Consider the following 13,878-nt stretch of genomic DNA (forward strand, 5'->3'; position numbering starts at 1 on the left):
CTCTCTCTCTCTCTCTCTCAAAGCCCATTTGTTGCGCACATCCCACTGAAAATTCTTAAATGAATGGAACATGGTATAATGTAAAACAATACCAAGAGTGAGAGGGAGAAAGTGACAAAAAAAGTGAGAAAAAACATAAATCGTGCTCGTGAATATCTACCTGAAGCAGATAAATAAGTTCAGCTGAAAATGAAAGGAAGAGTGTGTGAAAGGCAGATCTCTAGGAGCAGGACTGAGAACTTCTGCATTAACTTTGCTGTATGGCTGTCATCATTATCTGAGCAGGTGCTTTGGTTTTTATGCTACCATTCAAAAGTTTAAGGTTTAGTGTTTTTTTCTTATTTTTTAAGAAATTAATACTTTTTTTCAGCAAGAATGCATTAAACTGATTACAACTGACAGTAAAGACTTCAACATTGTAAAAATTTTTTTTACATAAATCCTTGCTATTCATCAAAGAATGTTGACACAATGTATCATGGTTTCCACAAAAATATTAAGCAGCACAACTAGTGATGCTCCGATCAGCATTTTTGGGGCCGATCACCGATTACCGATCACCAAAATCATGATCTGCCGATTGCCGATCACTGCCGATCACAGAATGGAAATATGCTAGAGTCAAGAAAATCTTGAAGAACCACCAATATTTATTTAATTGTAGAAAACAAGATAACATAAGGCTACTGTAGGCCACCTTTTCCAAATAAGGCACAGTATAATTTTTCAAAACAAAGAGGGGTCAGGCAGACTACAATGGATGTAGTTGAGGAACTAACTACATCAGATCCAAAAAAGAAAATAATGACAATGACATTTGAGGTTATTAAAACAGTAAGTCCCGCCCCTCGACTGCCAAAAATAAAAGTGTTCGAGCGAGCAAAATCAGCAGGCGAGAGGAGATCAAGCGCGAGAGTGTGGGGAATGATCATGCGCGCGCGCGAGGGCAGAGATGTCATGCGCCCGCGCAGGGTTTGAATGAGCTCGCGAGTTCCCGTTTCCCTCGCGCGTAGATCTGTTATCCTCTCGCGAATGTCATTTACCGCGCGCGCCAGCATCAGTTGTGCGCTCGTTTATAATTGCCATTGAATTGCCGTCATAGGAGAACTCATTTTGCCACTGTTAAGCAAGCTCTGCTCTGCTGTTGTGTTGCCGCGCATGCGGAAAAGTTGCGCGAGTTATTTACGTCACGTGATCGTCTTTTTTGATCGGCGCTTTTGGGGGTTGCCGATCAAGCAATTTTTTGCCAATATCGGCCGATCATGATCGGCGGCCGATCAATCGGAGCATCACTAAGCACAACAGTTTTCAAAATGTATGATAATAAGAAAAGTTTCTTGAGCAGCAAATCAGCATATTAGAATGATTTCTGAAGGATCATGTGACACTGAAAACTGGAGTAATGGCTGCTTAAATTTATCACAGGATTTGCAATGACAGGAATAAATTACTTTTTAAAATATATTTTACTACATTATATATATATATATGGCTTATATATCATATATACCGTATATATGGCTTATATATGATAATAATAATCATATTTCAAAAGTCTATAAGGGCTTGGGTCGTGTCTAGCAATTATACTTAATTTAAGAACAACAGAAGTTAATGGGAGTTTTTCATTTTCACAAGTTTACGGTGTGTGTGTGTGTGTGTGTGTGTGTGTGTGTGTGTGTGTGTCTCTTCTGTTTAGACCTAATTTTACTGGCATTTTCCTCTAAGTGTGTGATTAATATCCCTTTATTTCTCTCTCTTGTCTTCTCTCTCTGTGGAGAAGCCTGTAAAGTTTATTCATAGCATGTTTATGAATTATGATGCTATCTTACGACTCCCAGGTGACTTACTCCATCCACACAAACACGAGCAAAAACACACACACATACACTCTTTCCATCAGTGTCGGCAGGGGAGCCGCATTCTGAAAGTGGCAATTAGAGAACGCTGGGTGGGAGTGAATCAGATTTATAACAAAAATCACCTATGAGGAGGATTACTGATGCACAAACAAACGGAGAGAGAAAGAGAGTGTGTAGCATTTACCTTTTTGTTGTTTTCTTTAATATCTTGAGGATTGAGAGCCTTGTAGTCACTAGGAGGGAGGAAAGAACAGCGAGAGAGAGAGAGAGTTAGCTTTAAATATGCATCTCATGTAATGGCTGTAGAACTGTAACATGCAATTTCACAGCTCTGCAATCAACACAACTAATAGAGTGTGTGTGAGTGCAAGCAAAATTAGACACACACACACCCTTTACTCAAGCACTCAACACATTAAACATTTCATCTCTCGTTCTCCATCACCGTACCCGCTGTGCGCCTGGGGTCTTTCCTCTCTTTAGCTGGGGAAACAGTAGTGGGGCTACTCTAAAAATGGACAATATCCTTTTTTAATTCCAATATTTCATTTTTCTTCTATCATAAGCATTCACTACATGTCATTTAAACCTTGATGTGGGCTGGGTACTGTCCCCTAAGGCACAATGCGTTTTAAAAGCCTTTCTCCACATGAAACGGCATTTATAAACACATCCAGTTAAACTGCATTTTCAGCTGGTAATATTGTAAAGTTAATTTACTGAGATTTGATTCTATCTTGAATAGTATACTACAATATTTGTTTTACATTTTCAATCCCTCACCAACCTATCCAGAAAAGACTGCCTTAGAGGATGTAAATTAAACTGTAATAGTACAAAAGATAATGAAAATGAATAAAAATAGCAATAATAATGATGATAAAAGAAATTAACATTCTGACATCTGTATTTAGCAAAGAAATTGGTCAATATGAGCTACATTTTGTTGGATCTTTCTCGGACTTCAATAGAAGTGTAATCAGTGCTTCAGTAAGAGATTTTGGTAGAGTTCCTTAAGATAAAGAATGTTCAAAATATTAAGTAGGAGTGGAGATAATTTGGCAGAAAACTTCTTATAGAATTCGATCAGAGAGCCATCGGGCCCTGGCGCCTTGCCACTCTGCAATGCTGATATGGCCTCAGATATTTCTTGCAGCTGATCCAAGTCTTTTTTTAGACTTAGATCAGCTGGAGGGGATGATCGAAGTCTTTTTTATGTTGTGGTCAAATTTGTGGTTATGTTGTGGTTTCTGATTTACAAAGTCTAGAATAAAAGTTCATAAAATGGTATTAATTGTAAGGGGATCAATAGTTCATTCTCCATCATCTACAATTTGGGAAATATGTTGTGCTGATGATCTGGATTTAAGTTGATGGGCTAAGAGTCAGCCAGCCTTATCACTGTGTTCATAGAAAAAAAACAAAAAACTTATTATTGGGGTCAACACAACCAGTTTGGCTCAAAAAGGCTGCGATTGAATTTGACATTTTAGAAGGGGTCCATATTCGGGTCCATTGCACAGTTAAGATCACCACCTAAAACCAGGTAATGTGAATTAAAGCTGAGTGAAGCCACAAACAGCTTATTAACGAATTTCTTATCATAGCAATAGACCTTATTCACAGCAGCGCCATCTTTAATTTTTAAAGGGTATGAAAGCGAGACTGTGAGGGATAGACATGCATCTCTTCAGTGGGTTTAACTGTTATTTAATGTGTTTTTGGATTGTTCTGCTGATGAAATACTGCAAAAATATCTTTCCAAGAAATTTCAGTAGACAAAAAAAAAACCTCCAGATTTAAGACACTCATTTAAGATGAGATTTTTTTTTCCATCTCTTTATAGGACCATTAAGACCTTTAACATTCCAAGATGTAAACCTTTTCTGTCATTCCTCCTCTACTTAAAACATCGGACATAGTTGAGTATGAAAGGATAAACACTGCACCTGTGGCATAAACAAAGCTGGTGCACCATTAAATTACTTAATATCTCTGACAACAACCCAAAACAAAACCAAAACAAATGGAACATCCATTAAAAAAAAATAAAGGAAAAGAAAAACACAATCAATGAGGCAGTAAACCAACCCATGAACATTAGAACACTCTTTCCTATGTTTACCTCCCCAACTGAGGCAAGCTGCAGGACTCATGTAACCCTGTTGTACTCCCAGCAACTCTTCAATAAAAAAAAGATAGGGGGAAGGTCACTTATAGACCATCTTCCAGTGTTTTTTTTAACAATACTCTCCAAAGCAAAGACGTGAACCGGCATGATTAGTCCATCCACCGGTGCTTTTATTAACAGTACCCTCCCAGACAAAGAAATGAACCGTTATAGTAAAAAAAATAAAAAAATAAAAGTATACCACAAACTTATTGGATAATATTTAAGCTCGCTTGGTTATGCGAGCAGAAAAATCATTGCAGAGATTAATAAAAAAATATATTTTTGATCTTCGTCACTGATCAACAATGCACAATATGACATGACATGAATGCATTCAGCAAACAAGGTACATTTTAAATGCAGGTTGTCACTTAAGGCCAGTGTGTGTGAAAAGTACAGAGAAAATGTAAAAAAAATGTCTTGATACATGGAAATCAGTGCAAAAGTAACAGATAAAAAATCAGTCAATCTCTTCCTTAAATAGACGGTGGCCAGATTCCTGATACTTTAGTGTATGCTAAACCCAGAGGGTGGTTGGCCGTGGCGCTGTCAGCACTGTGATGAATCTGCTGTAAGTGTAGTAATTAAGGAGGATTTGAGTCATTCCTGATGAGACCAAACACAGAAATGTTCAGAAATAAGACAGAGGGATTAAATCTCCTTCATAAACCATATTAGACCCCCCACACAGAGTGAGATTCTCACAGGGAGAGAGAGAGAGAGAGAAAGAAAGAGGTGAAATAAGTGAATTGTGTATAGATAGAGTTTAGGGCTGTCTCTATCAATTATATAGAGGTTATTGAGTCATCTGATGATTATTTTGATCAAAGGCAACAGCTGATAATGGGTTAACATTTAAAAAGAACAATCAATAAAAACTGTGAATCTCCATAGTGTCATGAGGCCTTTTTTTTGTAAAACTGAGTATTGTTTATGCAAGAGACTCTGACAGCCCTAATAGTGTTCAATGAGTAAAGAGTTACTATAATAACAACTATAGAGAGACTGGTGTAATATGTCAGTAGACAAATTGTCACCCCCTTAATCTAACAAAATGTGCATACTGTAATTTTTGTCAATGTGAATGAGATAAATTTGTGGCTAAAGATTAATCTTAAAGCCTTTTGCCAATGGGAGCTGTGGGCTAAAAGGTGTTTTGGTTGTCAACTAATAGTCAACTTACTTCTTGACATAACATTTAACATGTTCACTCAAAAAGGACATTTCTGTCATTTTCTCACCCTCATGACGTTCCAAACCCATATGATTTTTTTCCGTATGTGTAATAGAAAACAAGATGTCACCATTTTCATTTTTGGGTGAACTCCCCCTTTACAGAGGCGGTAAGTTGTATCATCACCCATGCACTGAAGGAAGCACATATTGTGTGTGCTGAGGCTTATGTAAGAGTGTGTATTGTTATATACGTTCATGGCTTACATAAAGTCAGGTCTGAAGTGGTGTAAAAGGGCACAGAATGCCAGTCCATTCCTCCAGGAAGTGGTGAAGTTGGTGATTTTGACGCCTCTGTAGTTTTTCGTGACCTCACGACACCAGGCCAATAGGGACTGACTTGCATTCGGTCTCCCACCAAGAATAGGACTGGGAATTGGACTGGGCTAAAGAAAAAGAGAAAAAGAGGGAAGGGTGTAATTAAAACATAAGTAAATTAATTACATGTCAGTTTTGACTTGAGATCAATATATCTCACAGACTATTTATTCATCAGAACAGTAAAAGAAATCCATTCAAATATATATTAAATAAATAGAAGTATACATAACCAAATCAATATTCATGAGCATGCAAAACAGTGGTCCAATAATGTCTTTACCAAACGAACAAAAGGGAAAAAAAACTCTGTTGTTTTTCTTTTCATTTTCATTATACACAATAGCAATGTGTTGCATAATATATGCAGAAAAGGGAAAGGAATTAGAGAAACACAACTTTTAATTATACGGAAACATGAACTGTAACCCAAATCACACAACTCATTTAGCCCAAGCCTTGACTATTTTTCAAATACTCACTATTACTCTCTCTTGCACACATACACACACAACCCTCTTATTGTCTCTCTTTTCTTCAAAAGTCCTTAAATTCCAATCAAGAACATCAGATCCAACCCATCTCTCTCCAATTAGCTTTGTAAGCTTAGCTTTGTTAAAAGTCGCCTCTGCTGAAACCCTCTGTCTAATTTGAACAAACACACAGAAAAATGCACACAAAAGACTTACATGCTCGTTCTAATGAGAGCTTTGGTCTGTAAGGAGTGTATGACCATGGATAATGTAAACACATGATTAATAAAGACCAGCCTTTGAAGCTGTATCAGTCTGGATTAAGAGTCCAACTAAACGGAGGAACGAGAATTCTAATCCCGCAAATCCAGAAACACAAAGCGGCAGGAACCCCTTCGCACCGGGAGTCTGGCCACTTTCGGACATAATCCCGTTAAAAATGGAGACGGCGCGTTACGGATACATATCGCTTGAAATTCATATTCTGCGGTGCACACGCTCGCATTTTTCCTCTCACAATAACTTTTTAATAACGATAATCAAATAGCCTGAGACAAAACTTGCAGCTATCTGATGAATTGCAGCTTGATAGATTCCACATCTAAATACAAATCTAACATGTTATAAAAGAGTGCTCATCCTGCAGAAATACATTATCATAGGACAGGTATCTGTATGGATCTGTGTGTGCAAAGGAAGAGAGACTCTGCCATTCCCCTGATAAGAGCGCTATACATCAGCTGGTCAACATTTCACGCATGTACGGCAGCTTAACAACGCCCCCTTTTGGACACAATTTGCTACTGCAGGAGGTTTCAAGGACGCACAAACTTGAAAAAAAATGCTTGTGAGGGGCCTAGAGCAGACTTATGTAAATTACAGACCAAAACTCAAAAACTATTAAAAAAACAAGCAATGATATTATAAAGGGAACCGTGACGTCCTAAAGGTGTGGTTTGAGTAGATTGGCAAAACGGTGAACCTGTAACTTCCTTTAAATTCTTCAAATGCTTGCCTCTTAGATTATCATAATTAAATGCTAAGATCCAAATGAATGCCACCGGGGGCAAGTGTGTTATTTGTGCGTTTATACATCCTTCTGCACAATCTGAAAGGTTAAGGTTGTCTTGAAAGAGCAGGAGGGAAAAGTCAAGTGAGGGGCCCTTGGGGCTCCAACAGCCTTTTTACTCTAGAAGGAGATGTGCACACACACAAACAGACTAATAACAATGCTCAGGAAGCAACCACAAGAGTAAACACAGATGAATACAAACAAACACCCAACAATTAAGTACAATAGTTGTATTATTTTATGTGAATAAAAAAACAACAACACATTTACGTAGTCTGAACCTCATTTAGAGGAGAACATTATTGATGAGTAAAGCTTTTTAAGTTTTCAGCTTTATTCTTCCTTTTATTTTACTATTGTTTATTTTGTGATAGGCCCAATCTGTTAAGTGACTAGGATGCTTGCTTTTAATTAGGAAAAGCTAATTCCTCGTATTAAAAGGTGTCATATTCAATCGGAGATCAACAACAGTGATTTACTGAAGAGACTGCACATGTATTCCCTGCATACACACACATGCTACATGGGGGCGGGGAAGAACACGTTAAGCTCCACACGAATGCAAAACCCGCAACCACTTTTCCATGTCACTTTTCCGCCATGCATGATAAGAGAGCTGTAAGTTCCTGAGGCAGTCTTTGCTCCTTTTAAGAGATGTTTGAAGTAGCTGTCTAATTTCAGCTCAATAATTACCTGGGATTACCGGCCAGGTGCTATTAAAGCAATTAGAAGACAACAGCCGTTTAGGAGCACTCGGCTCTTTAGGCTAACAGTGCCCTGTGGCACCTTTACAGCGGGAGGAAAACAGTAACACTGACACACCAAGACACGTTTAAACTCTCAGGAACCATGGCTTACTTAATTCATCCTCCACTGCTGTAAAAATTAGTTGACTCCAGAGTGCCTACTTGTCCTACTGTCAATGACTCATGTGATCTGTTATAAAAACCCAAATCTGCTAAAATGCTACATTTGCTAAAGTATTCATTTTAAACTACTGAACTGTTCCACAGTTAAAGGGATAGTTCAACCCAAAAATGAAAATTCTGTCATAATTTACTCACTCTCAAGTTTATCCAAAACTTTATGAATTTCTTTCTTCTGCGGTTCGGTTCCCGATATTCTTCAAAATATATATTTTTGTTCAGCGGAAGAAATAAATTCATACAGATTTGGAACAACTTGATGGTGAGTAAATGATGATGACAGAATTTTCACTTTTGGGTGAACTATCCCTTGAACTACTGAAGTGTTCCACTGCAAACTGACTTACACATAACAGCCGACTCACTATTCAATTTGATATCTGAATGTTTCAGATATAAACTATTGAATTTATTCATAAGCATTGTTTAAATATAAACTGCTGAACTGTACTATAACGGTTTAATTTTTGGAATGTAAACTACTAAACTTCAACTGTAATCCATACAGTTCAAATTTAAACTGAATAGTTTAAATATGAACTTAACTTTTTTTAAAGATAAACTTGTCTGCTTAATTGTTTAAATGTTAACTGCTAAACTATTCAATTGTGAACTATTACTGTTCAAATATAAACTACTAATTGATAAACTACTAATATAAACTGAACTGTTCTTTTTAAAGATCAACTTCTGTACTGTTCCGTTGTAAACTTTCAAAAAAACTTTTTTAAATGTAAACTGCTCAAATATAAACTGCTCAACTGTTTTACTGTACAGAGATAAACTACTGAACACTTCTCCTGTAAACCACAACAAAAACATCTGAATTGTTCTCAGATTATACAAGGACTAACAGATTGGAATAAAACAAAACTATCATTCCATTTTGGGTTCTTTAAAAACATTAATGGCTAAACCAAATTCCAGTCATTCCTGTGCATTCACAAAATAACAGTGATTTCAGTGAGATGATGAAGCACTGGAACAAAAAACAGTTCTGATGAAACTGTGTAAAAGTTCTGCCTTCACTCACAAGCTAACAGCACAGAGTGCATGTTCTTACAAAACTACATGTGTCTACTGAAACAACACTGACAGGGATTTCTGGTGTCACATAGAGCGCGTGTACTTATCAAACGCAGCGCTGTCTTGCCCTGAGCAGCGGTCGCGGGGGGAGGGGGTGTGGGGATAGGAGGAGAAAAATAAACGATTGGCAGCGGCGTGTTTCTGCGCTGGAGGACAGGATTACAGCACCGTTTCTTCCTACAAACAGAACATATTAAAATGAAGCTGCATTCATCGCTATCCAACACACACACAAAAAGAGAGGAAAAAACAAAACGGCAAAAAAAAAATTCATGCAGCATTTCAACATCTGCCAAAAATAAGATGGAGACAGAAAAGATATTCATTATTCATGATGGCAGCGAACGTACACACACACACACACCTGACACATGGTGGAGGACGGGGCGAGGAGGGAGGAGAAGGTAAAAGGAGATGAGGAGGGGGAAAACTTAATCTGTGTTGAATGAGAGTAAGAAAGATGAAGGGTGAAAGAGAAGACGTGAGAAAGAAGATGGAGTAAAAGAGTTTGGCAGACGAACTAGGAGAGGTCATGTGATCAGAACGGTAGTCTTTTGCTTAAAACCGTCATTCTTTGTACATTCCATTAATATGCTCTTAAAATTATTTTCCCCTGTTGTCACACTAAACATTTTAACCTATAGACCTCTAGGGCCCAAACTAATTCTGTGAACTGCAACAGAAATACAAGGAAAAAAAGACTTCAATAAACTGATGCAATCACACACACATATATACACACAAAAAAAAGGCACCAAAACAGCGGAAGCTTCAATCACGCATCCACTTAAAATGCCTGCGGCAACATCTGTGTGTGTGTGTGTGTGTGTGTGTGTGTGTGTGTGTTTGTGTGTGAGCACTCTAAGCTCTTACACACCTAGAATAGTTTTATGATCTTACAGAGTGGTCTCAGAATTAGTTGCGATTCGCCAAGTGGTGTTCAATTGTTTATTATTAATTGTTTTGCTTCCTGTAATTGCTTCTCAATTATTCAACTGCACCTTGAATCTAATGACTAAATTGTCCCTAAATGTATGTCTCCGTACCTGGCTTTACTATCGTTTCCAATTACCTTGGATATTCAATTGTGAAAGATTCGTTGAACTGCTTTGAACCAAATCAAAAGCTCAATTATAAAAATGGGAACTCGCATGGAACATGACGCTACGGCAACGCATATTATAGACATTAAAGTAATATCAAATTACTATTATAATTATACGGTGTCATTTCAAAACTGCAAACACTGAAGCCCGCATGGAAATTCAAATCACAAAGCTGTGGCCTCTCCAATGTGAAATGTTTTGAAGTGGAAGAGATTGTCATATCTGACAAAGATAAATAAAAGAAGGGATTCAACAAGTCATCAGCACAATACGATCTTTCAGATCGGAAATGTACAAATTCCGCAAAAAAAAGAAGAAGATTGTAACTTTAAAAAGTATATTCATATCTTGTGCTTCCTTAGATTTTAAGTGACAAAGAAAGATGTTTTCACCTCTGCTCAAACAGCACCAGTTTCATATGAATTTCATCATTTCCAATGACAAACTTACCAAGTTTTCTTACAGAAACGAGCGAAGTTCATTTGCCTAAGCTTGAGGCTGAGGGGGAGTTTTTTGGGCCTTGTACAAAAACACAAAATATGCGAGCATGACTAAATCACATTTCCGGGGCCTGTTTCCCATGCTAAGCTACACGGCTTTAAAAATTTTAACACAACAGCCCTCGCTAAAACATAAGAAAATTTGGGAGGATACGAGCGAGAGCAAATCTCCCGCACGCGCTCGTGTGCTATACATGTGTAATGTGGTGTAATCTAACGTTAGAGGCGGTGAAAACACTGGCGGAGAGGCATAGCCCAAAACTCTGAACTGTGTAAATGAGCTTTATCTAGTGAGGCCTGCACACACGCACACACACAAAAAAAGGTATTTAGAAGCAAAAAAGGCGACTGGCACGGGGTTAGCTCTCTGATAGAGGGAGGCAGGCGATCACGAAACATATCGAACGACTCAAATCACTGTAACGCTAAACATCAACATGCGAACATTTCTGGCAAAGCGCACGCACAGAACTTAACAACAACCTAAATTACCGCCACACTAAACAAACCCTATGAAAAAAAACCTGATTTACTAAGGCGAATCTAGACATGAGAAAAAGAAAAAAAAACATATAAAAGATTTTTTTTTTTGTTAAAGCAGCGTTGTTAGTTACAGCAGGGATGAGAGGGTGTGTAGAGCAGGAAAAACTAAATCTATACAGCGCTAATCTGCTTTAGACAACACTCCTCTACAAACAAATTACAGGAGGCGAAGTTCAGCGATCTGCTCTGATAAAGCTGTCATTTATCAATGAATCCGCAATGCACACGGAAACTCATTAAGAGCAGAGCAGCAGTAATACTGCGCAAAGAAGAAGGAGGGAGAGAGGGATGAGGAAAGGAAGAGAGGGAAACATCAGGTGTGCTCTGCACCGCTCCGCCGTCAGATCGTTGTCCGCGGAGGTACGGTCTCGTTGGCAGATGAGAGCCCTGATAAGCGAAAGCAATTAAAAAGAATATAATTACAAAGTCACCCCTATCTGAACGAGGCCTTGATCAAAACACGCCCACGTCAATACGTCAGCCGGAGTGTGAAGCGGGATCGATGGAGTCAGGAAGGAAGGCTTTTACCGAGGCATGTTTCACACCATCAAACGCCATCACGCATGAGAGACGAGACGCACACTTAAGATAATGAAAGACATAAAAACGTAACCAGCAACAGATCGACAAGCTCTCTACATGACAAACGCCAGGTTTACTTCACATTAAAGGCAGTGATTCTCAACCATGGGTACATGTACACTTGGGGGTACTTGAAAAGGTTTTGAACCTATATAATAGAAAAAAAATCCATAAATTTAAATAATTATTAGTGATGATGCCTTATATTTTTCCTAGTTTTGAAAAAATGTGTGTGTAATGTGGCCAAGATTATCAATGTGTGTATATATTCTTTTGTCTTTTTTTCTTTACTTTTTTGTTTAAATAGGACTTAAAATAGATAGTTCACCCAAAAAGTCTGTCATCGTTTACTCACCCTCATGTTGTTCCATACCTGTATAATATTATTTTGTCTGTATAACAAAAAAGATGATATTTTGAAGAATATGTTGTTTTGTCCATATAGTGGATGTCAATGATAACCAACCTGTTTAGTTGTAGGACTAGTTCACCCAAAAATTTAAATTATTCAATAATTTACTCAATTTACATAATTTACCCTCAAGCTTGGGTAATCAAATCACCCTTTTTTCATGTTGGTTTTACTATTTTACAAGTGACTGAGCAGTACAGTCAAACTAATTTCCCTATTTTAAAAATGTACTCTTACAAGGTAAAAAAATCTAAAGGAAAAAAGAATGACAGACCATTTAGGCAAATAATACGATACGTGCTCAGAAAAGCGCACGTAAGAACAGTGTGCAACTAAAAAATGTTTGCATGCAAATAATATACTTTTGTGATTGTGAATAACTGCAATCTCACATGAGCCTAACCCACCTCAGCGTTAAGGTGATGTGAATGTACATCATGTTGTACAATATATTGGGACAGAGGTGCCAGAACTGATAGAATGCACTGAACGATATTTCTTCAAAAGGAGAACGTGGAGACATTGATCGTTCACAATCAAAAATCGTGATATCGCACACCCCTACCCTTAAGCCATCCTAGGTGTATATGACTTTCTTCTTTCAGCCAAACAAAATCGGAGTTATGTTAAATAATATCCTGGCTCTTCCCAGCTTTGGTTTTTTTTGAAGTTTTTGAAGCTCCAAAATGCACATCCATCCATCACAAAAGTAATCCATATGACTCCAGTGGGTTAATCAATGCTTTCTGAAGCGAAGTATTGAAAAATAACCATATTTAAAACTTTATAAACTATAATAACTGGCTTCCAGCAACGGCCGTACCAGAGAATTTAATATAACTTTTAAGAAAAAAGTTATAGACTTGGCTTGGGGGTGAGTAAATTATGGGATAAAGTGAACTATTCCTTTCACAACATTCTTCAAAATATCTTCTTTTGTGTTTTGCCGACGAAAGTAAGTGAGGTGAGTAAATGGTGACAATTTTCAATTTTGAGTCAACTATCCCTTTAAGATGAATGATAATGCTAAATGATCTCCATAATATGAGTCTAAAGAAATGCTAGTTGATAAAGAGTTAATTCACCTTTTTGATGGGCCTGGTACATAAAGTAAACCAAAATAGTTAGCAAAACACTGCATTAATGAGTCACACAGTCCCATGAGTCCAATAAGAAAGTAACACTGGACAAACAGTCAGCTGAAGACATACACCAGACATGGGGAAGGTTGGACACACATGCAAAAACACAGAATGGTTGGTTATTCATTTTGCCGTAATTTATGGGTCATTCATGGGTCCATAATCAGACACTGCATAAATATGAACCAAAACATGTTTTTATTGGCTGTTATTGTGAAGCATTTTTTGGTTTCAGTGTGGACATACAAAATGACTTGATGCTGGAAACTTTTCACACCTGGTTAAGGCATGATGTTCACAACTTGTGACTCAAAAATACCTCCTTAGTCCATCCAGTTATGCAAAAAATGGTTGATGCAGAATGAGTCACTGAACTGATATCAGAACCATGAATGCATTAACATATGCTATCACTCAGAAGTTTGGGGTCTGTAAGATTTCTTTACATTT

General features: G+C 37.6%; 1 protein-coding gene across 6 annotated transcripts in view; it reads right to left on the minus strand.

The window, feature by feature from the left end:
* ehbp1 (EH domain binding protein 1) overlaps positions 1-13,878 on the minus strand; it is a 140,692-nt gene that overhangs the window by 62,174 nt on the left and 64,640 nt on the right. For all 6 annotated transcript variants that reach the window (XM_082142728.1, XM_082142727.1, XM_082142729.1 and 3 more), the window contains 2 exons: positions 5,476-5,654; positions 2,047-2,095 (listed from right to left, as the gene is read on the minus strand). In XM_082142728.1, the coding sequence (XP_081998854.1) occupies positions 2,047-2,095; positions 5,476-5,654 (228 nt within the window). The remainder of the gene's footprint in view (positions 1-2,046; positions 2,096-5,475; positions 5,655-13,878) is intronic.

The sequence above is a fragment of the Leuciscus leuciscus genome (genome assembly GCF_965113295.1).
Source record: "Leuciscus leuciscus genome assembly, chromosome: 17".
Lineage (NCBI taxonomy): Eukaryota > Metazoa > Chordata > Actinopteri > Cypriniformes > Leuciscidae > Leuciscus > Leuciscus leuciscus.